At 45.6% G+C, this 24,476-nt stretch overlaps 1 protein-coding gene and 1 pseudogene across 1 annotated transcript; one reads left to right on the top strand and one right to left on the bottom strand.

The window, feature by feature from the left end:
- The window catches only part of LOC101604002, a 117,933-nt pseudogene that overhangs the window by 42,024 nt on the left and 51,433 nt on the right, over positions 1-24,476 (bottom strand).
- On the top strand, positions 18,893-19,582 carry LOC105944473 (ATP-dependent Clp protease proteolytic subunit, mitochondrial-like). The gene has a single exon (XM_012950067.2). It carries the CDS (start codon positions 18,963-18,965, stop codon positions 19,482-19,484), a length of 522 nt encoding a protein of 173 aa, XP_012805521.2. The 5' UTR covers positions 18,893-18,962; the 3' UTR covers positions 19,485-19,582.

The raw sequence follows: 24,476 nt of genomic DNA, 5'->3' as shown, positions 1-24,476 counted from the left end.
GCCTAAGGGCCTGGGTTTGATTCCCTAGTACACACATAAAGCCAGAGGCACAAAATGGCCTATGCATCTGGAGTTTGTTTGCAATGGCAGGAGGCCCTGGCATGCCCATACTCACTTTCTCCTTCTTTCTTTCTCTCTCTCTCTCCCTCTCTCTCAAATAAAAATATTTTTAAAATCTTCTTAGGGGCTGGAGAGATGCCTGCAAAGCCTATGGACCCAGGTCTAATTCTCTAGGACCCACGTAAGCTAGATGCACAAGGGGGTGCATGCATCTGGAGCTCGTTTGGAGTGGCTGGAGGTCCTAGCATGCCCATTCTCTCCCTCCCCCTCCCTCCCTCCCTCCCTCCCCCCCCCCTTTCTCTCTCTCTCTCTCTCTGTCTCTCTCTCTCATAAATAAAAGTATTTTTTAAATCTTCTTAGATATCTACAGAAGCACAGATGAAGATGCCCTGGCCCATCACAAGGCCGTTTATCAAGCGGCACCTGTCTTTGCTGAAGTGCCCAGTACCCACAGCACATCCCCTCCAAACTCCCCATCGATAACACAGGATGCTTGTTCTCAGAATCTGTGCTTTCAGCAAGCTCTGTGGTGGAATATGTGGAGCGCCGACTCTTGAAAGCATTGCTTTTGTGGGGTTTTTTTTGTTCATTTTTTTTTTAATTTATTTATTTGAGAGCGACAGACACAGGGAGAAAGGCAGATAGAGGGAGAGAGAGAATGGGCGCGCCAGGGCTTCCAGCCTCTGCAAACGAACTCCAGACGCGTGCGCCCCCTTGTGCATCTGGCTAACGTGGGACCTGGGGAACCAAGCCTCGAACCAGGGTCCTTAGGCTTCACAGGCAAGCGCCTAACCACTAAGCCAACTCTCCAGCCCTGCTTTTGTGTTTTGATTCACTCAGCTAACTTAAATCCCCAAAGGGAGGCATGAGAACAGCAGCAAGGACGTTGCCCTCCCCTGAAAAGAAACCTTTCCCCACACACACCAGATCACGTCTTTATTCTGTGCATTTAAGTGGCTTCATCTCGCGGATGACATTGCTGGCTAGGAGCTCATTTTCTCTCCACTCTATTTTACTTTCCTGGTTTTGACACTTCAGTTTTTCTCCAGTTTTACTGAGAAGTACTTTTCTAATAGATAATATTGATTATGGCCTCTGTTCTCCCAGGTGAGGCATTGCCAGTCATCCATTTGAATACAGCATCGTGTCCACATGCTGGCGGGAAGGTGGGAATGGAGGGGAGGTCTTATCGACTGTCTTGCTCAGGGCTTCCAGCGTGACATGCAGCCCTCCCCCCAGAAGTACAAAACAATGACTCAGAGGGGAAAGCAGGGACATGACAGTGACAGGGGTCCACATCTGAATTAAGCCAGTGATCAAAGAGAAAATGGAAAACAGATGTTGCAGGGAGCGGCTACAGACGCCATTACAAGATGGCGCTGACTTCCTGCTGAGAGTGGTGACGAGCAACCCCCTACTTGGTCATATCCTGGCGACAGTCTTGCTTGATGCTGCGCGTGCACATGATGTAATGCATCCTGGGCCTATCCCATGGCCCTGGATGATGGGGGAGCAGGTGGCGGCCAATCCGTAGGTGTCTAGTAGTATTACACCCTATAAAAGCAGCTACACTCCTGCGCCTCGGCCCCTCACCATCAACCTTTTTGTTAACCAAGAGGCTCTCCAATAAAGTGTGATCGAGAAGGATCCTTGTTTGCTGGTCGTGCTTTTCCTGCGGGTCAGGGGGCTCGCAGCAAGATGTCTTTTAGCTGTTTCCCCCATGCTGTTTCAATAATAAAATAAATGCAATCCCTACTTACACTTTTGATGACCCATTTCTTTCTTCAGTACCTTTGTCTCAAATCAGCAGAAATGTTCTCAAATTATCATCTGACATTCATAGAATTAAATATATATCTATATTTATTCAGAGCAACAAAGAAATAGGCAGATAGAGTGAGAAAGAATGGGTGCCCCAGGACCTTCAGCCACTGCAAATGAACCCCAAACACGTGCACCCCCTTGTGCACCTGGCTTATGTGGGTACTGGGGAATTGATCCCGGGTCCTTAGGCTTCACGGGCAAATGCCTTAACCACTAAGCCATCTCTCCATCCCCATAGGATTTTATTTTTAATGATGGAGAATGATTTGATATGAATAAAATTTGCTGCCTTATAAGTTCTTCCATCAGGGCTGGAGAGATGGCTTAACGGTTAAGCGCTTGCCTGTGAAGCCTAAGGACTCTGGTTTGAGGTTCAATTCCCCAGGACCCACGTTAGCCAGATGCACAAGGGGGCGCACACATCTGGAGCTCGTTTGCAATGGCTGGAGGCCCTAGTGCGCCCATTCTCTCCCTCCCTCCCTCTCTCTCTCTCTCTCTCTCTCTCTCTCTCTGCCTCTTTCTCTCTCTGTCTCTCTCAAATAAATAAACAAACAAAAAGAAATGAATAGCTTAAAAAAAAGTTCTTCCATCAGAGATACTTAAAAATCATGTGATTTTTAAAAGATTTAAAAGAATTCCACAAGGGCTTACAAAACGGCATACTAGATTTATGCTATGAGAATTCTGAAAGAACTGGTTAAAGCTCAAGTTTCCTCTGGTTACTGTATAGTTTATAGCCCCCCAGGACTGAAATCCTTTAGGGGAAGACTCTTGCCATAAGGGTCTGAATATCCCAAGATCTATTATTCCTGACCACAACAGACCTAATGAACATGCTGTTGACTTTTCCTGCCAAGGCCACATAATTTTAATGAACTAAATGCTACTTTCGAGTAATTCAAACTGTAGCTTCAGAGGCAGTAATTAAGAGCATTGATCTTATAACTAAACTGTCTTTGAGTTTGAATTTCAACTTTCTCTCTTACTAACTGTATGACCTTGGCTAATTTACTTACCTTCTCCAACTCCTCTTCACCCCTTCCCTATAAAATAAAATGATAAGCCCATCCATGCCCCACCACGCACACCAGTGATCTATTAAATTAACTAAAATGCCAAGGGACATGGAGGTAGGCAGATATTTACTTGTAGTCTAATCTTCCCAAAAGAGGGGCTATGCAATTTGTTTTGGGAGGCCCTGGAAGGATGACATTTCAAGGCCATTCTGATTATAATTCCTATCAAACAAAGAAGGAAATTTTCAAACTAATATCTTTCATCTTAAAACCAAGTTCCTGATACAATCTGTGGGCCTGGATAGCCAGGCTGTCCTTGGTGGCCCTGTTCCCCAGGGGCTCCATTTCCCCAGCCATCGCTAGTATTCCTGCTAAAAGACAGCCTTCCTTGCAAAATGTCTCTTAAAAGCCCAAGAGCCCAGGCGTGGTGGCACATGCCTTTAATCCTAGCACTCAAGAGGCAGAGGTAGGAAGGATTGCCATGAGTTCAAGGACACCCTGGGACTACATAGTGAATTCCAGGTCATCCTGGGCTAGAGTGAGACCCTACATCAAAAGAACTTAAAAAAAAAAAAAAAAGCCCAAGGGATGGGTTGGAGGGATGGCTTAGTGGTTAAGGTATTGTGTTGCAACACCTATGGACCCAGGTTTGATTCCCCAGTACCCACATAAGCCAGATGCACAAGGGGGGGCACATGCATCTGGAGTTCATATGCAGTGGCTGGAGGCCCTGGCACACCCATTCTCTTTCCCACTCCCCCACTCTTTCTCTCTCCCTTTCTCTCTCTCTCTTACCTCCCTCCCTCCCAATCTCTGCCTGTTTCTGTCTCAAGTAAACAAAGAAAGAAAAAATGTTAAAAAATAAATAATAAAAAAATTTGTTAAAGCTCAAAGAGGACTGCACTGGTCATGGTCAACTGTTCCTGGGGACAGAGCTGGAGAGGAAATGGGGGAGTGCAAGGGGTTCCACTGACACTAGACAGATGCAAAACCAGATTCTTCCTGCATGAAGCTCCTAGTATCAACCCCCAGGACTACAAAAAGAAAAAGGAAAGGAAGCCGGGGGAGATTGCTCAGTGGTTACAGGCACTTGCTAACCAAGTTTGATATCCCAGGTTTGATTCCCCCTGACTCACATACAACCAGACAGATGCTCAAAGTGGCACATGCATCTCAAGTTCATTTGCAGGGGCTGGAGGCCCTGACGTGCCCATTCTGTCTCTCTCTCTCTCTCTCTCTCTCTCTCTCCCTCCCTCCCTGCTTGCAAATAAATAAAATAAATAAATAAAAATTTGAAAGAAACTACCTAAAACATTCAAAACATATAAAATAAAACATAGTGTGATAGTCCTTTATAATATGAACAAGTAAACAGAACATGCAGACACATAATTCGTTCCAGAAAGGTGGTAACGCTAGCAGGCTGTGGACATATTTTTTAAGGAATGATAGTCTTAATGTTATCATAACAACTTTACATTTTTACTCTATTGTTAAAAATGTCTGAGTGTCGGGCTGGAGAGATGGCTTAGCGGTTAAGCGCTTGCCTGTGAAGCCTAAGGACCCCGGTTCGAGGCTCGGTTCCCCAGGTCCCACGTTAGCCAGATGCACAAGGGGGAGCATGCGTCTGGAGTTCGTTTACAGAGGCTGGAAGCCCTGGCGCGCCCATTCTCTCTCTCCCTCTATCTGTCTTTCTCTCTGTGTCTGTCGCTCTCAAATAAATAAATAAATAAATAAATTTTAAAAAAAAATGTCTGAGTGGGGCTGGCTTAGCAGTTAAGGCGATTGCCTGCAAAAGCCTAGGGACCCTGGTTCAACTCCCCAGGACCCATGTTAGCCAGATGCACAAGGTGGCACATGCATCTGAAGTTAACGTGCAGTGGCTGGAGGCCCTGGCATACCCATTCTCTCCCTCTCTCTCTCTCTCTCTCTTAAATAAATAAATATTTTTAAAAAGAAAGTTAAACCTTCATCCCATTATAAGAAAAAATACAGGGCTCTGGTGATGGCTCAGTGGCTAAAGCACTTGACACATCAGCATGAGGACCAGAGTTCAGATCCCCAGCACCCAGGTAAATGCCAAGTGGGCACAGCAGCACACATCAGGGCTGAGACATGATTGTCTAAGACAAGCTGGCTAGCTAGGTTAGCCTCATCAGTGAGCGCTGAGTTCAAGAAAGAGACCTTGCCTCAGTAAATAAAATGGAGAGTGATGGAGGAAGATTGGTGACATCAACCTCTGGCCTCCACATGCACACACACGTACACATGCGCCCACAGGTATCCATACATGCATGCACATACCATGCACACACATGTCAAATGTATACGTCAATGCAAAACAGAGCAGTCTCATTTCTTCTGCAGCCCTAAAATATCACCAGAGCATGACCAGACTATGTCAGAGAGACACATGAAATAAACTGATTTTATACCAAAATTTCAAAGAGCTGGGGGTGGGGTGGTTCAGTAATGAAAGGCACTTGCTTACAAAGCCTCATGGCCTGGGTTCAATTCCCCAGTATACACATAAAGCCAGATGCAGCAAGTAGCAACATGTCTGAAGTTCATTTCCAGGAGCAAGAGGGCCTGGCGTGCCGATTCATTGTCTCCTTCTTTCTCATTCTAATAAATAAATAAAAACATAAAAAAACAAGAACCGGGCGTGGTGGTGCATGCCTTTAATCCCAGCACTTGGGAGGCAGAGGTGGGACGATCACCATGAGTTCAAAGCCACCCTGAGACTACATAGTGAATACCAGGTCAACCTGAGCTAGAGTGAAACCCTACCTCAAAAAAGGGGGGCGGCTGGAGACATGGCTTAGCAGTTAAGGCATTTTCCTGCAAAGCCAAAGGACCCAGGTTCGACTCCCCAGGACCCACGAAAGCCAGATGCACAAGGGGGCGCACGCATCTGGAGTTCATTTGCAGTGGCTGGAGGCCCTGGTGCGCCCATTCTCTATCTATCTGCTTCTTTCTGTGTCTGTCCCTCTCAAATAAATAAATAAAAATAAGCAAAAAAAAAAAAAGATTTTTTAAATAAATAAATTAAATATTTAAATAAAAAACAAATTCAAAAGAGCATCACGGTCTTTGGAATCAGACATTAGTTGTGAACCTGCTAGCTGGGAAGGCTCTGACAAGTGATTCACTTTGCTAAGCCTGAATTTCCTATTTTATACCCTCTCCCCCCTCCACACACACAAATACCGGGAGGCTATGGGGAGATTGACATGAGATGATATAAATAAACTTCTAGTGCAGAAAAATGCTAATTAAACCAGGATTCCTCACCCCCCTCTCCCTGGGGAGACGCCAGGACCTCGCCACCCTGTGAGCTTGCGCGCACCTAGGACGCCCCACTCCTTCGCGGGGGGCATGTCCTTATGTCGGAAGCGAACGATTTTTCTCCAAGGCATTCTTCTACATCTAAGGGAGCTGTTACAATAGGCCAGGAAGTGGGAACCTTTCCTGCTTCAGGAAAACGATTTCCATGGCAACAGCCCAGCCAGCCCCCCGCCCATCCCCCCTTGACTTCAGCCAGCAAAGTACCCGTAGACTTGAAACAAGGAGAACTCTCCAGAAACACTGGCCTTTACTCCTGGCGGACCTCTTCTTCCTCGTGGCCCCTAAGGATGAAAGGGAGGAAGCAGAAATGGCAGGGGAGGCGAGCAAGCCGAGCAGAGCCTCAGGCCCCCTTCCTCCCAGGGCCAGGGCAAATGTGCCCAAGCAGTCCCTACACCTCCCCAGGGCCAGCACTTCCTGCTTCCCCTGGGGGTCCACGGAGACTGGAAGGTCCCCTAAAAGTGAGACAGAGGGCTGGAGAGATGGCTTAGCGGTTAAGCGCTTGCCTGTGAAGCCTAAGGACTCGGGACTGAGGTTCGATTCCCCAGGACCCACATAAACCAGATACACAAGGTGGCGCACGCATCTGGAGTTCGTTTGCAGTGGCTGGAGGCCCTGGCGTGCCCATTCTCTCTCTCTCTCTCTCCCTCCCCCCCACCTCTTTCTCTCTCTCTCCCTATCTGCCTCTTTCTCTCTCTGTCGCTCTCAAATAAAAATAAACAAAAAAAAATTTTTTTTTTTTTTTTTTTTTTTTTAGGTTTTTCGAGGTAGGTGCTGGGATTAAAGGCGTGCGCCACCACACCCGGCTCAAAAAAAATTTTTTTAAGTGAGAGATAAAAGGAAGACCTGTTTAGATACCTCCCACTAGTGGTTTTATTTTCTATCCTTGTGTCGTCCGATACAGATGCCACTAACTATATGTGGAGATTAAATGTGAATCACTTAATGTGCAATAAAAGTCAACATTGGGAACTGAAGAGGTGGCTCAGCAGTTAAGGCACTTGCCTTGCAAAGCCTAATGACCACGGTTCAATTCCCCAGTACCCGTATAAAGCCAGATGTACAAAGTGGTGCTTGCATCTGGAGTTTATTTGCAGCAGCTACAGGCCCTGGCATGCCCTTCTCCTCCTCCGACCCCCCTGCCTTATAAAATAAATAAATAGGGCTGGAGAGATTGCTTAGCAGTTAAGGTGCTTGCCTGCAAAGCCTAAAGACCCAGATTCAATTCCCCAGTGCCCACATAAGCCAGATGCACAAGGTGGCACATGCATCTGGAGTTCATTTGCAGAGGTTAGAGGCCCTGGCATACCTGTTCTCTCTATTTCTCCCTGTCTCTGTCTCTTTATCTTCCTCTCTCTCTCTCTCTCTCTCTCTCTCTCTCTCTCAAACAAATAAAACAGTAAATCAATAAATAAATTTTAAATTTAAATTGCCCATTTCCAAAGTATCCAATAACTACATGGGGCTGAGGCTACCATATTGGGCAGCACAGATACAGCATATGTCCATGAGCTCAGAAAGGGCTATCAGCCAGAACCTCTCAAGAAGCAGGGGGCATTCAATTCTCATGTTTCAGAATATCGATGTAGTGATCTTTCTCCATCAGCTGTCCCTTGAATGATGACTCAAATTCACAGCAGTCATACGTATTTTTTTTAAACAATGGCCAATTTATTTTTTTTAATTTTTTATTTTTATTTGAGACGGGGGAAACAGAGAGAGAGAGAGAGAGAGAATGGGCATGGGCAGACCAGGGCCTCTAGCCACTGCAAACAAACTCCAGACACATGTGCCACCTTGTGCATCTGGGTTACATGGGACCTGGAGAGTAGAACCTGGGTCCTTAGGCTTCACAGGCAAGAGCCTTAACTGCTAAGCCATCTCTCCAGCCCAGTCATATGTATTCTTCAACAAGCCATGTGTGGCAACAAGCAAGGATGTGCCTTTTTATGGATGTCCTGCAGGGTCCTGAGTGGCAGTGTGTGGGTGATAGAGACAGAGATTTAGAGAGTGAGAGAAGTTTCACATTCATGATGAAGAAACACTCCAGTGCAGTCACTGTAGAGTCAGAGTGGGGAAATGTATAGTGTCCAGAGAAGGTGTAACTTCATCTGTCAAGAGAAATGGAGGGGCTGGAGGGATTGCTTAGTGGTTAAGGCACTTGCCTGAGAAGCCTAAGGACCCATGTTTAACTCCCAAGATCCCACGTAAGTCAGACATACAAGGTGACACATGCACCTGGAGTTTGATTGCAGTGGCTGGAGGCCCTGGCACGCCAATTCTCTGTGTGTGTGTGTGTGTCTCTCTCTCACAAAAAAAGATAGAAATGGAGATCCTATGGAATCCCAATAGGGATACTTTAATTATTCAGTGATGTTTTATGCTAACTCAAAAGGAATGCAAGGGGGTGGAGAGATTGCTTAGTGGTTAAGGCACTTGCCTGCAAAGCCTAAGGATCCATATTCAACTCTCCAGATCCCACGTAAGCCAGACACACAAAGGTGAGGCAAATGCAAAGTTGCACATACCCACTAAGTGGTGCAAGCATATGGAGTTGGATTTCAGTGGCTGAAGCCAGGTGCACAAATCCCCCCCCCCATAAAAAAAATATTTTTAAGGAATGAAAGGGCTAAGGAGATATCTTAGCAGCTAAAGGCACTTGTTTGCAAACCCTGCTAGCCTGGATTCAATTCCCTGTTACCTACATAATGCCAGACTCACAACATGGTTCATGCATCTAGAGTATATTTTCAGTGGCAAGAGTTCCACCCATATTCATTCTCTCTCTTCTCTCTCTCTTTCTCTCAAATAAAATTACAAAATACATTTTTTAAAGATAGGATTGCAAAAGTGAGGAAAGAGTTCTATAGAAGTATAAACATATTGTAACAAAGTGTTACTCCTGCTGTTATTTAAAGTAGGGTAAATTCTGAAATAATCGAAGTATCCCACAATGTGAGGGAAGGGATAATCAAATTCTGATAGAAACTCTTATTTAAATATTATGCAACAATTTAAAAACACTTACCAAAACTTTACATAGATTTGGGGGGATGGCTCAGCAGTTAAAGTTGTTTGCTTGCAAAGCCTGATAGGCTGGGTTCAATTTCCCGGTACCCACAAAGCCATATGCACAAAGTGGCACACGCATCTGGAATTCATTTGCAGTAGCAAGATGCCGCGGACTGACTCTCGGGGAGATCAGGACCGAGGGAGAACAAGGGCAAAGGCTCAAGGAGAACTCAGGATTCGGCGAGGAAATGACAGACAGACACACTCAAGTTGAATATGCTGCTGCAATTTACTGAAGGTTTTATGAAGATTTTATACAGATTGAACAGGGAAACTTAGCAAGCCAACAAGTGATCTCAGAAATCATTAATCTAAACAATCTTAAGTATTGTTCTATTGTAAGCATACATGTAATATTTATCAGGCAGGAATGTACCCATTTTCTGAGAAGCATGTCTCGCACCATTGACCACAACATTATACGAACAGAAACTAGGGTAAAAGGTGTAAGGTGAATAACAGGTTACTTATTTCTTATACCCCAAGGATTGTATAAACACCAAGGCTTACGCTTCCTTGCTAAGTATTCCCATAAATGGAAGAGAATGCCATAGCCTCCTTTTTTCTTCATAATTCACCCATCTATTACCGAATTCATCATATCCTCCCTCATAGGGGAGTGGAACTAAGTAGATTCCAGCTCTAGGAGTCCACCATCTGCCCTTGATCAAGTACTGAACATATCCCCCAGGAAGTTTCCTGGTGGGAATGCCTAAGTTTTGTAACTCCTTTTCTGTAGAACTGTCATGCTTCTAATGAACATTATCAATTAACATTTTTACTTTCACTTTCTCAGGATCAGTATTGTTCTAAAACATCATAAGCTGTTTCTACTCTACACCATCTAAAAACTGTTTTAGAGTTAATTTTTTATTCCTAGTAGAGTTATACATTTCCTCCATTGCCCTAATCATAGGAGGGGCACATTCAATACTCAGATTGTTTCTTGTACTCTGATTGCGTGTATGATTACTAATAAGTGTTGAATTAGCTGTTCTTAGACAAACAGCTAGAAGGAAGCAGGAAAGAAACAGAGCGCAGAAAACAGTACATTGGTGTCAGCAATTAGGTCGTCGTGACTTCATGGGCAGCAGGAACCTTTACAGTAACTGACTGCCAAGGGGTCACCGGGGGCATCCCTCCGAGGAGTGCTGGCCCTCTGTCCTCAGCTCTCATCCAGTACAGAAGCATTTCTGCTTGCTACACAGGTGAGGTCGCCGTGGACGTAGCAGCAAGAGGCCCTGGTATGCCCATACTTACTTTCTCTTTCTCCCTCCCTCACAAATAAGTGAATAAATAGTATTGTTAAAAGCATAGTAACTACAAAATTTCTTTTTAAAACTTCGCATATGGGCTAGGGATGCGGAGACAGTGCTTGCAGTGTAAGCCTGAGGATCTGAGTTCGGGTGTGCAGCACCCAATACAAGCCAGACATGGTGGCGCATGCCTGTAATCCCGGCACTCTAGGAGAATTTCTGGGACATGGGGGCTTTTTATCTAGCTGCATCAGTGACTGTAGGTTGAGTGAGGGACCTTGTCACAAAAAAAAATAATAAGGTGATCACTTAGTCTTTTTAAAAAATATTTTATTTATTTACTTGTTTATTTGACAGAGAAAGAGGGAGAGAGAGAGAGAGAGAGAGAGAGAGAAAGAGAGAGGGAGAGAATGGGTGTGCCAGGGCCTCCAGCCAATGCAAACGAATTCCAGATGCATGCTCCCCCTTGTGCATCTGGCTAATGTGGGTCCTGGGTAATTGAACCTGGGTCCTTTGGCTTTGCAGGCAAACACCTAACCTGCTAAGCCATCTCTCCAGCCCAATCACTGCAGTGAGAAACTTCTGCAATTGAGGCTTCAAGCAGTACATAATTGGAAAAAAATAATTTTAAAAAATATACATTTTATTGGGCTGGAGAGATGGCTTAGAGGTTAAGCACTTGCCTGTGAAGCCTTAGTACCCCGGTTCGAGGCTCAATTCCCCAGTACTCACGTTGGCCAGATGCACAAGGGGGTGCATGTGTCTGGAGTTCGTTTGCAGTGGCTGGAGGCCCTGGTGCGCCCATATTCTCTCTATTTCTCTCTATCTGCCTCTTTCTCTCTGTCTGTCGCTCTTAAATAAGTAAATAAATAAACTAGGGCTGGAGATATGGCTTAGTGGCTAAGCACTTGCCTGTGAAGCCTAAGGACCCTGGTTTGAGGCTTGATTCCCCAGGACCCACATTAGCCAGATGCACAAGGGGGAGCATGCATCTGGAGTTCGTTTGCAGTGGCTGGAGACCCTGGCGTGCCCGTTCTCTCTCTCTCTCTCTCTCTCTCTGCGCCTCTTTCTCTCTCTGCCTCTTTCTCTCTCTGCCTGTCGCTCTCAAATAAATAAAAATGAACATAAAAACTTTTTAAAATAAATGAACTAAAAATTAAATATATATTTTTTAATTTATTTGTGGGATGGAGAGAGAGGTGGAGAAAATCGAAGAAGACAACAGACGTCAAACTCTGCCCTCCACATACATGTGCACACACGAGTCCACACACATATGAACACACACACATATCCCATACACATGTAAAAAAACACTTTACATGCACAAGAAAAATGGAGGGAAAAAATTCAAGGCAGGGGCTGCATCTGATGGGAGAGCAGGGTGTTTACATAGAGACCAGTGATGCTGCCACCTTTAATTAAATTGTGACGGGTTCATAAAAGCTGGTGTTTGCAGATTATATTGTTTGCAGATTATATCTGTTACACCTTTCCAAGGATATTACATCGTATGTGTTATATTTTTTAATATATAAAAGTGTACTGATTTGGGTTTGAGTAGAGAATGTCGAAATATGCAAATGAGACGTGTGTCCAAATGTTCAGGCTGCCGCATTATGAAGAGAAAACATCTGGAAGATTCACTGAATTGTTCCCTTGTCTATGAAGTACTTCATGCGTTTGGATGGGAGGATTTATCTCTGGAGCCCTTTCTTCTCTTCTGAATTACATTCTGAGACAGCTGATTTCTTGTCATCGTATTCTTTAGAATCTCAGTGCTGATTTTAAAATATTTGTTTATTGAAGGTGTTAGAGAGGTCATGACAAAAAAAAAAAAAGCATACTGCATGAAAATGAGAAGGAAAATACCGTTAAGCTCATTCTGTTAAGGCAACCACTAGGAACTGAGGCTTTCTGGTAAAAGTCCAAAATTTGTCTGATCTAAATGTATGTTTCTGTAAATTCAAGAAGGAGCGTGCTATGAACATCATCATACGGTTTTACTTTTTACTCATTTTCTTAATGATCCTTCACAGTGGCACAAATGAACTCATCTATTTGAATTTTTTAGGTTTTTATAAAGTAGAAAACAGCTTTCTTATCTTGTTGTTCTTTCAAAGTATGCTAAGTAATAGAAAAGAGTTGCATCATGGGACTGAGAAGAAGGCTCAGTGGTTAGACATTGGCTTTCACAGCCTGCCTGAATGGGTTCAATTCCCAAGCCATCCATGTTAGCCAGATAGTTGCGAAAAGTGTGTAAGCAGCTGGTGTTCATTTGTAATGGCAAGAGGCCCTGGTATACACACACACACACCCACACACACAACTATAAACAAAAATTAAACAAGGGCTGAAGGGATGGCTTAGTGATTAAAGTGTTTGCCTGCAAAGCCAAAGAATCCCAGTTTGACTCTGCAGGACCCACATAAGCCAGATGCACAAGGGGCACATGCAGCTGGAATTCATTTGCAGTGTCTGGAGACCCTGGCGTGCTCATTCTCTCTCTCTCTCTCTCTCTCTCTCTCTCTCTCTCTCTCTCTCTCTCTCACACACACACACACACACACACACACACTCACACACACACACATACACACTTTCTCTCTGCCTCTTTCTCTCTCTCAAGTAAATAAATAAAAATATTTTAAAAAACCAAACAAATTTATGAGTCCTCATTCTAAAAAACATTATAGTAAAGTGATGCGTGTTGCATGCGTTCATGGGTGTGAGTGCAGGTGGGCATGTGGCACAACTCACTGGCGGAGGTCACAGGACAGGTTGCAGGTGCCCACCTTCGGCAAGGTCTCGTGCTGCCCGCCAGGCCAGCCGGCCATTGACTTTTCAGACAGATCCTCCTATCTCTGCTTCCCGTCTCACCCATTAGGTGTGGCTAGGGTTACAGCTGCCTACCACAGCACCTGGCTTTATTTTTTAGATAGGTAGGCGCTGGGATCCCACACACTGGTGCCCATGCTTGCACAATGAGTGCTTTACCCACTGAGCAAGCTCCCAACTCTAATAAAGCTTTTTTTTTTTACTTTTTTTTTAATTTTTATTTATTTATTTGAGAGCGACAGACACAGGGAGAAAGGCAGATAGAGGGAGAGATAGAATGGGCGCGCCAGGGCTTCCAGCCTCTGCAAACGAACTCCAGACGCGTGCGCCCCCTTGTGCATCTGGCTAACGTGGGACCTGGGGAACCGAGCGTCGAACCGGAGTCCTTAGGCTTCACAGGCAAGCGCTTAACCGCTAAGCCATCTCTCCAGCCCCTTTTTTTACTTTTTTATGAGAGAGAAAATTGATGCAACAGGTCTTCCAGCCACTGCACTGAAACTCAAGCTGCTTGCGCCACCTTGTGTATCTGGCTTACAGGGGACCTGGGGAGCCTTAGGTTTCACAGGTGAGTGTCTTAACCACTAAACCATCTCTCCAGCCCTAATAAGGCACTTTCAATAAAACTATAGGACCCTTATCTTTTTCTGGAGCAATAATTGTTAAATGCTGGGTAAAATCATAGCTACTGAAACTACGGATATTTTTCCTGTATATTTAACATTTTCATATCCTCATATTTTTATGGTATCCATTATCTTCATCAGCTTTTTTCCTCTTTAACCTTTTTATTGACAATCTTTTCGTAGATGTATATAATATATATATATATATATATTTTTTTTTAATTTGAGAAAGAGAGAGAGAGGAAGAGCCAGAGAGAAAGAGAGAATTGGCATGCCAGGGCCTTCAGCTACTGCAAGCGAACTCCAGACGCATGTCCCCCCTTGTGCATCTGGCTTACATGGGTCCTGGGGACTCAACCCAGGGTCCTTAGGCTTCTCAGGCAAACGCCTTAACTACTAAGCCATTTCCCCAGCCCCTGTAATATATTTTGATCACAATCCTCTTCCATAATTCTTTTGTTCCTTCCTCCCCAATACCCTTTCCCCATTGAACTCCCTCTTCCTTCCAACTAGTTCCTCTATCTTTTTGTTGTCTTTTTTTTTTTTTTTTAATTTGAGAGAGAGAGACAGAAGGAGGCAGAGAGAAGCAGAGAGAGAATGGGCACACCAGAGCATCCAGCCACTGCAAACAAACTCCAGATGCATGTGTCACCTTGTGCATCTAGCTTCCATGGGTCCTGGGCAATCAAACCTGGTCCTTAGGCTTTTTAGGCAAGTGCCTTAACCACTAAGCCATCTCTCCAGCCCTTTTTTAAAATATATTTTTTTTATTTATTTGAGAGAGAAAAAGGCACAGAGAAAGACAGAATGGGCACACCAGGGCCTCCAGCTACTGCAAATAACTCCAGATGCATGTGCCCCCTTGAGCATCTGGCTAATGTGGGTCCTGGGGAATCAGACATGGGCCCTTTGGCTTTGCAGGCAAACACCTTAACCACTAAGCCATCTCTCCAGCCCTTTGTTATCTTTTTTATTTAGCCCTCCTTTGCCACCCATATGAACTTATTTTCAAAAGAAAGTTGTGTGTGGTAGGAAGCTATAAATAAAACCCTGTCACAACAATTCTGAATATAATAGGATTCTTTCTAAAAAGAGCTGTCTTTTTCTCACTTCAGCACTTTTCAGCCAGCATAGTAAAGTAATTATTTGGGCAGATGCTAGAACCTGGGTTTAAAAAAAAAAAGAAACCACTACTGGGAAATGTGAAATTTACATTCTTAGACTATCATTCCCAGATTGCTCACTCATTAGAAAAACGATCACAGTAGGGAAACCTAGTGAACAAAATCTCAATCAAGTGATCCAATGTAGTGTCGCCAAAAACAAAGCAAGCGCAGTGTCTGTCCTTCCTCGTCAGTGTGAAGGACAGAGTGTTACCGAATCTCCTGGCCTCCTCCCGAAATTAAAGCGAAATCTTTAGCCTGCCCCTCATTATGGGGAAACGAGTGGTCAACTTAGGGCTCGAAAGGCAAGATCTTAAGCTGTAGCAGGTGCAGTGCTGGCCTACACAACAAGCCTTCCCCTGTCCCCCTCTCTACAAAAGTCTGTTTTGTGTTGGCCACAGTATCCCCTACTCTAATGGTTGAGGTACACAGTCCTAAGCCAACACAGAGCTTCCACCGCCTAGGAGGAGAAAGGGTGGGGAGGGAGCACAGAATCCCTGCTGAGTCCAGTGAGTTACAAGGAAAACATGGCTTGCTGTGCCCTGAGGAGAAAGGAAGCTCCACTGCTCCTTGTATCTTATGTAAAGGTGAAGACAGAGCTGGAGCGATGGCTTAGCAGTGAAGGTGCTTGCCTACAAAGTCTAAGGACCCAGGTTCAATTCCCCAAAACCCACATAAGCCAGATGCATGGTGGCGCATGTGTCTGGAGTTCATTTGCAGTGGTTAGAGGCCCTGGCGTGCCCATTCTCCCTACCCCCCCCCGCGCATAAATACATAAAATACTTTAAAAGAAGAATATGGCTTTAAAAAAAATAAAGGTGAAGAGCTGACAAGCCACAGGGCCAGAAACGGACACGTAGGACAGTGCGGAAGGAAGGCATTGAATCGCTGACATCACTGCCCCAAACCTGGAATGACCTGAACTTGGGCGATCATATGAGATTATTACCTTATCCGTACTAGGCAGACTTTCTGTAACTTGTACACATATTTTGTTTTGTTTTTCAGGCAAGGTCTCACTGTAGACCAGACTGACCTAGAACTCACTCTGCAGCCCCAGGCCGGCCTTAAACTCACGTCACCCCTCCTACCACAGCCTCCTGAATGCTGAGATTAAAGGTACCTAGAGGTGTATGCCACCACACCCAGCTTTGACTTGTATTAGAAAAAAAAAAAAAAATGTGCTTGGGCTGGAGAGATGGCTTAGCGGTTAAGCACTTGCCTGTGAAGCCTAAGGACCCCGGTTAGAGGCTCCAATTCCCCAGGACCCATAGAAGCACAAGGGGGCGCATGTGTCTGGAGTTTGTTTGCAGTGGCTGAAGGCCCTAGCATGCCAATTCATTCCCTCTCTCTCTCTCTCTCTCTGTCTGTCTGTCTCTCATAAAACAAGGAAAACAAATGTATTTAAAACAAAATATCAGTCTTGGCTGGAGAGATTCCTCACTGAATAAAGTGCTTGCCACACAAGCTTGAGTCCCTGAATTCAGATCCCTGGAACTCACGTCAGACTGGACTCAACAGCATGAGTAAGTAATCCCAGTTCACAAGGGAGGTGGAGGCAGGAGGATGGCTGTGACGCTCAGAGGCCACGGAGGCTGGTGAACGCGGTGTGCTGAACTATGAGAGGCCCTGACTCAAAACAGGACAGAGGATGAGGAAGGACTGGCACCCAAAGCCTTCCACACGGGTGCCAGGACATGTGCAGACGCACATTTACACAGGCCTGAACATGCACGTGTACACACACATCATACAGATACACACTCGCGCGCGCACACACACACACATGAAAAACAAACAAACCAGTCCTCCCAACTGATGCGCTTGTCTGTTGCCTTTCCAATCAGTGTCTCTGGCTTTCACTCTCTACAGAAGTGTTGCTTTTCACACTCCTGACTGACTCCATCGATTCTCCACTCCTTCCCCCAGAACTGTGTTAAGAATTTTCTCTGCTTGGTTGCAGAGACTGCCTCATCAGAGAACCTTCCCCACTATACTGCACCACCGAACCGGCTTCGGTTCTGTCTCAGAAATAATAACAAGGAAAGGCTGGCCCCTGGAGGCCTGCCTTCCAATGGCATGCAGGCCACAATGCAAGCAGAGCGCCCGCAGCTGCAGGCTTATGTAACCGCTGGCAGTAACTTGTGTTCCCCAAGTCTATTCAAAGGCTATTTCGATAGCTCCCTTCTTGGAGCCCAGCAGGGATAGCTCCCTTCTTGGAGCCCAGCAGGAGAGGAGAGACCTCGGGAAATGCAAACTCAATCAGACACGGCAGCACTTCAAAGGGTTACGGTTTCTGCTGCATAAATCATTCAGAGATCTGATGCTCAAGGTTACCTTCAGGTAAAGGATGGATACACTGGTTTGTCTGCAACCCTGAGTTCCTCGCCAGCAGCAAACCTTGAGTAAGCCATGGGTACGCTCGTTTTCATGGCCATAGCAACCAAGGAGAACTCTCAGACAGCTGATGGTTTTTCTACCCTTCCCATCTTACAGATAAGAAAACTGGGGCTGGAGAGATGGTTTGGCGGTTAAGTACTTGCCTGTGAAGCCTAAGGACCCCAGTTCGAGGCTCGATTCCCCAGGACCCATGTTAGCCAGATGCACAAGGGGGCGCACGCATCTGGAGTTCGTTTGCAGTGGCTGGAGGCCCTGGCGCGCCCATTCTCTCTCTTTCTCTCCCTCTTTGTCTGTCTGCCGCTCTCAAATAAATAAATAAAATTTTTTTAAAAAGCAGCTCAGGTGGGATAAGATTGCTTCCCTGCCATGTGCTCAGCCTAACCCCAACCAAGTGACTATTCATGGGACTGTCTAATCCCGGCTCACCAAGGGCAATGATTCAATGGGGTTTGTCCACATCAGCTGTCATTAATGACAAGGTAAGATACTCTTACAGCAAGCATATCCACTGGGGTTGGGGAGATGGTGGAGCTGCTAAAGGTATTTGTGGGCAAAGCCTCCCAGCTCAAGTTCAATTCCCAAACCACCCATGTGAACCAGACTGCAAACAGTGGTGCAGGCATCGTGTGTTCATTTGCAGCGAAGAGAAGCCCTGGTGTGCCCACACACGTGCATGCACGGGCACAAATAAATATATAAATAGAAATAAAGAATATCTGCTGTTTTGTCACACGGCTAAGTAATAATGACCTTGTTAGAAACTAAGTTAAACTAAGGCAGCAGAGATTTTCACTAGACCCTAGGGAGGAGAGTGGATACCATACAGTGTATCAATAGTTGCGAAACTGGAGCGGAAAGTAAGTTAGAGGTTTCTCTTCAGTAGCACGTATTTGCTCTGCAGACCTTATTCCTGGAAATTAGGAAAGATGAGATGTGAGAACTCAGGCACTTGGGTTTTTTTTTTTTTAATCATTTCTCAGAATCATACATTTTAATATCTAACATGAAAATCTAAATATGGTTTCCAAGAAATTAGGATCTGTCAGGTTAACAAATCTTTTTTTTTTCTTTAATGACTTCTATCACAATGGTTCCAATCTGTAGAACTAGACAAAAATCTCATGTTAAAAATATATACATACTACTGAATTCCAGGTCAGCCTGAGCTACAGTGAAACCCTACCTCAAAAAAAAGGGGGAGTCTCTCTCTCTGCAGGGTCGCGGCTAACGTGCCTATGACATCTATCCGCGGCTGCCGCCGGGGCGCATTGTGTGTGTCATGGGTCCGAGCGATGACAACGTTGCCCGCCTAGTCATTGCCCAGCAACTCTTCCTGAGTCCGAGAGTAACAAGAAGCCCATCCACATGTTTATCAACAGCCCAGGTGGTGTGGTGACCTCAGGCCTGGCCATCTATGACACAATGCAGTACTTCCTGAACCCCATCTGTGCATGGTGCGTGGGCCAGGCTGCCAGCATGGGCTCCCTGCTTCTAGCCACTGGTCGCCCTGGCATGCGTCACTCCGTCCCCACTTCCCGCATCATGATCCACCAACCCTCTGAGGGCGCCCGGGGCCAAGCCACAGACATCGCCATCCACGCAGAGGAGATCATAAAACTCAAGAAGCAGCTTTACAACATCTATGCCAAACACACGAAGCAGAGCCTGCAGGTGATAGAGTCAGCCATGGAGAGGGACCGCTACATGAGCCCCATGGAGGCCCAGGAGTTTGGCATCTTGGACAAGGTTCTGGTCCACCCGCCCCAGGATGGGGAGGACGAGCCAGAGCTGGTGCAGAGGGAACCCACGGCACAGCCACTGAACCTCCCACCCCAGCAAGCTCCTGAGCCACACCAGTTTCCAGGAAAGTGGAGGGCCAGCGAATGAATCCCAGACTGCTTGCTTCTCCAGGCTGAGCCCATAGAAGACCCTGGAGGAACTCTGGACTTGGGGTGCTTTCATGGGTGGTGGCCTAGCTGAGACACTGTGACTGTTAATTAAATCTTTATGGTGTTTGTTCTGTCCAAAAAAAAAGGAAAATAAATGTGGAATTCCTGAGGATGACACCTGAGATTGTCCTCTGACCTACACAGGTACATGTACCTGCATGCAAAAATAAGTCTAGTTCCCAATTCACATCAGCAGCCAGCCCAGCTGTGGTGAGCAGCTGCAGAAATATGTTATAACTATAGCATCTCTCACATCGATGCATCATTGTGGAATAGGGGGCATTTAAAACGGAAAGATTCTAGGCATCACTGGAATGGAAGCCAAGGACTCAGGAGGAAAGAAACCCTTTAAGTATTACTAGCACACGGTGAGAGGATTTGTAGGAAAAAAAACTGTCAGGCGGAGAAGACATATGTACAAGAAAGCAAGTGGAGATGAACAGTCAGGGTCTCGTCTCCGTAGGCGATGGAGTCCCACAGCTGTGTTCTCTGATTCCTATGCTGATCCAACCCAAACACCCAAGGTTGTTTTGTTGTTGTTGTTGCTGTTTATTTTTGTACCAACAACCAATGATTCTCGTGTGTGCCAGTCCTCACAAGCAAACAAAGACCATCTTACCTGCCAGCCACGCTTTCCTTTTTTTTTTTTTTTTTTTTTTTTTTTTTTTTGTCCCTTAGGGCCTTGGATATAACTGTCAGTTCCAGAATCCCCCTGAGAAAATACACGGTTGCCTTCCTCAAATGGACAGTGAAAAGGGAAAAGAAATTACAGAAATAATGACCTTTTTGAAGGGGTAGAGAGGGCTGGGCATGTAGCTCAGCAGGCAGAGTGCTGTGGAGCATGCAAAAGGCCACCCGTTCAACTGCCAGCACCATATAAATCATGAACAGAGGCCTGTGCTTGCGCTCCCAGAAGTCAGTAGGTAGAGGCAGGAGGATCAGCAGTTCAAGGTCATACTCTGTTACATTGCAAGTTCGAGGCCAGCCTGGGATAACTGAGACCCTGAAAGGAAAGGGAGAGAGACAAGGAGGAGGAGCGGGGGAAAGGAGTAAGGAAGAAGAGAAGGGAGGAGGAGGAGAAAATTCCAGATGGGGAGGTAGTTCAAAGCAGAGTGCTTTGACTAGCCCATGCAAGGCCCTAGGTTCTACCTCAAGCACTGGAAAGAAACAGGAGAAAAAGAAATGGAGGAGAAGGACAGGGAAGAGAGGATGGGATGGGAAGGGGAAGGGAAAGGAGGAATGAAGGAAGGGAGGGAGGGGAGGAAGGAGAAGAAACGGAGGGAAGGAGGAAGAGAGGGGAGGGAGGGAAGGAGGGAGGAAGGGAGGGAGGGAGGGAGGGAAGTAAGAGGAGGGAAGGGAGGAAAGGGGGAAGGGAGAGGGGGAGGGGAGGGAGGGAAAGAAGGGGAGGGAAGGAGGAAGGGAGGGAAGGAAGGGAGAGGGGGAGGGAAAGAGCACCAAGTGGAGCCTTTTCTTCACTGGAACCTGCTCGATCAGTAATCCCAGATGCTCAGTCCAAACCTCTTTCGGAACCTAACTCTTCTGTAAGGTGGGCCTCACTCCCCAATCTCTTACTTGCTACCAGGCAGTAAAGCCAGGCTGAGCAGCTGCCTCACTCGTGAAGGGTGAGTTAGTCTTCGCCTCTACAAGTAAGCAGTCCTCAGACCCCTGGAATTGGAGCCGAAGCCCACACCCATGGCTCGTAGGACCTCCTCTCAGCCCAGCTCTCCTCAGGCTCCGGGTTGTCCTGCCAGTCCAGCCAAGCCCTTAAACCACAACGAAAAAATAAATAAAACTGGATCACTTCTTAAAATCACCTGCAGCTTAAAAGGAAGCGAACATGGGGGGGAAGAGGGACGATAAGAATCGAATTTTAAAAGTAGCTTAAAACTTGAACTTTAAAGCATTCACAGTCAAAAAAAAAAAGTTATGGTTGAAAGACAGAAAAGAACACATTTTTATTGGACATCTGCCATTTGCTTGCCTCCACAGGGCATATCACCTCACTCGACTCTCACATCACAGGAATTAATCCAGTTGCAATTTAGTGGTCTTGAAGCTCTGTGAAGCTGGACTGAGCCCCACCAGCATTTCCACCTCCCCCATGCTCTATAAAGACTCACACGGTGGCAATGGAGCGGGGGAGGCTTTCTCCATCATGGATGCGAGATTAAGAGAATGAGATTTCATGGGTGGGGAAGGTGATGATGCACATCTGTAATCCCAACAGTCAGGAGGGGGTAGGCTAGAGGATCAGGAGTTCAAGGGCAACGTGGACTACATACAAAAGAGAAAGAGGGAGCTGGAGAATTGGCTTAGTGGTTAAGGTGTTTGCCTGCAAAGCCAAAGGATCCTGGTTTGATTCTCCAGGACCCACATAAGCCAGATGCACAAGGGGGCACATGTATCTGGAGTTTGTTTGCAGTGGCTAGATGCCTCTCTCCCTCTTTCTCTCTCTCAAATAAATAAATAAATACAATATATTTTTTTAAAAAGAGAGAAAGAGGGAGCTGGAGAGATGACTTAATGGTTAAGGCACTTGCCTGCAAAGCCTAAGGACCTATGTTCAACTCTCCAGATCCCACGTAAGCCACACACAAAGGTGAGGCAAGTGCAAGGCCTCACATGCCCACTAGGTGGTGCAAGCATCTGAAGTTTGATTGCAGAGGCTGAGGCCCTGATGTGCCAATTCTCTCTCTCTCATAAGAAAAGAGAAAGAGGAAGGGAGAGAGAGAATCTAAATGATTTCAGAGTCCCCAAGAGTATAAAATGGAATGAGAGAAATGAAAAAATCATGCCAAAGGACTCTGACATGAGTGGCGGTTTGAATTAAGTGTCCCCAAAAAACTCGTGTGTTTTAAATGCTTGGTTACCAGCTGGTGGCAATTTGGGAGGTGGAGCCTTGCTGGAGGAGGTGTGTTGCTGGTGGCAAACCTTATTGGTTTATTACCCCTAGCTTGTGCCACTCACTCTCCCGCGGCTGCTTGCCACCTGCTATGGCAGAGATGATGGCCAGCCTCTCTTCTGCTCATGCCACGCTCTCCCCAGCTATCATGGAGTTTCTCCTCTGGACCGTAAGCCGAAATAAACAACTCTCCTCCCACCGGCTGCTTTTGGTAGGGTGCTTTGTGCCGGTAATGAGGTTACCGCAACAACATAATTAAACGGCCTTCTCTCTTAAAGCCTGGCATTGTCAGTACCATCTGCTCATAACAGTTCCCACCGAGCCACAATGGGAGAAAACTCCCTCCCAGAGGCCCCCTCACCTGAAACTACTTCCCTAGTTCTGGAGGGTATGTGTGATGAATGGATATGATCAATATTCTGACTTCCAGACACAGGAGGATTGGATGTGTTCTAGGCTCAGAAAGGAGCCATCTCGTAATCTTACTTGCGGCTTTTCCATTCCTCTTTCCTGGCATGACATAATTGCAAAAGGGAGCTAAGAAATTCCAAAAGTTCAAACTGCTATTTAACTTACGGAAGAGGCAAATTTCTTGGAGCCTTCTATTCTATTTTCTCATTTGTGAAACAGACGTACCTACCTTGTATGGAGCCTTTTAGGGATTTAAGAAAGAAATTAAACTGTTCAGTAAAGAGTCTGCTGTAAGATTCCCATTATGGTTCACCCTCCTTTTTCTACCCACACATGGAGCTTCTAGAAGAATCTCCTATACCGACAGCCCAGAAACATCCAACCACCCTGATTTACTCAGTGGAAAAAGATTCACAAGTAAGCCATGTTGGACTCCATACTCAATTAGTAATGTCTGCTATGAGCACAGCAAAATGCAGTGAATATGTCAGGTATTCCTCCCTCCTATTATAAAATGTGAAATTTCAGGTCAACTAAAGTGGCTCTTTATTAATTATTTATTAATTTATTGTTGTTGTTTTTGGTTTTAGTTTTGGTTTTTGTTTTTTTGAGGCAGGGTCTCACTCTAGCCCTGGCTGACCTGGAATTCACTATGTAGTGTCAGGGTGGCCTCAAACTCATGGTGATCCTCCTACCTCTGCCTCCTGAGTGCTGGGATTAAAGGCGTGCACCACCACACCTGGCCGTTTTATTAACACTAATAAGATGACAAAGAAAAAGAGAAACAACCTAGGATTTACAGGGAGGAGAAAGCAGGATGCAGAAAGGTAAGAGTTTGGCTGTCCTAAAGATAATGATCAGGATGTGTGTGTGTGTGTGTGTGTGTGTGTGTGTGTGTGTGTGTAAAAGCTTAAACTGCAATTGATTATACTGGTCACAGGAGGTAGTATCACTAGGAACATGACAAAAGAAAGGTAGCTCAATACAACCCTAAATGACTTCTCACAGATAAAATGCCATTAAACATGTTAGCTGGGTGTAGTGGAGCAGACCTGTAATCTCAGCATATGGGAGGCCTGATGCAAAAGGATTACAAATTCAATGCCAATCTGGGCTACAGACAAATCCCTACCTCAAAAAAAAAAAAAAAGAAGAATCTAGGGCTGGAAAGATGGCTCAGCTGTTAAGGGCACTTGTTCGCAAAGCCTGATGACCCAAGATTCCCTAGTACCCATGTAAAGCCAGATCACAATGTGGTAATTGTGTCTGGAATTTGTTTACAGCGGTGGGAGGTTCTGGCATGCCTATACTCACTATCTCTTTCTCTGCCTGCCTCTTTCTCAAATAAACAACTAAAAATAAGAAAAAAAAATGAATCTAAATCAAAAGTCATAACAAGCCAGGCGTGGTGGCACATGCCTTTAATCCCAGAACTCGGGAGGCAGATGTAGGAGATCGTCATGAGCTCAAGGTCACCTTGAGACTACATAGAGAATTCCAGCCAGATAAGCCTGGGCTAGAGTGAGACCCTACCTCGAAAACCCCAAAAAAAAAAGTTATAGGGCTGAGGAAATGGCTCAGTTAAGCGCTTGCCTGTGAAGCCTAAGGACCCCAGTT

This window comes from Jaculus jaculus, chromosome 17 (assembly GCF_020740685.1).
Source record: "Jaculus jaculus isolate mJacJac1 chromosome 17, mJacJac1.mat.Y.cur, whole genome shotgun sequence".
NCBI lineage: Eukaryota > Metazoa > Chordata > Mammalia > Rodentia > Dipodidae > Jaculus > Jaculus jaculus.
The sequence above is the reverse complement of the archived record's forward strand: the minus strand, read 5'-3'. Positions and strand labels throughout refer to the sequence as shown.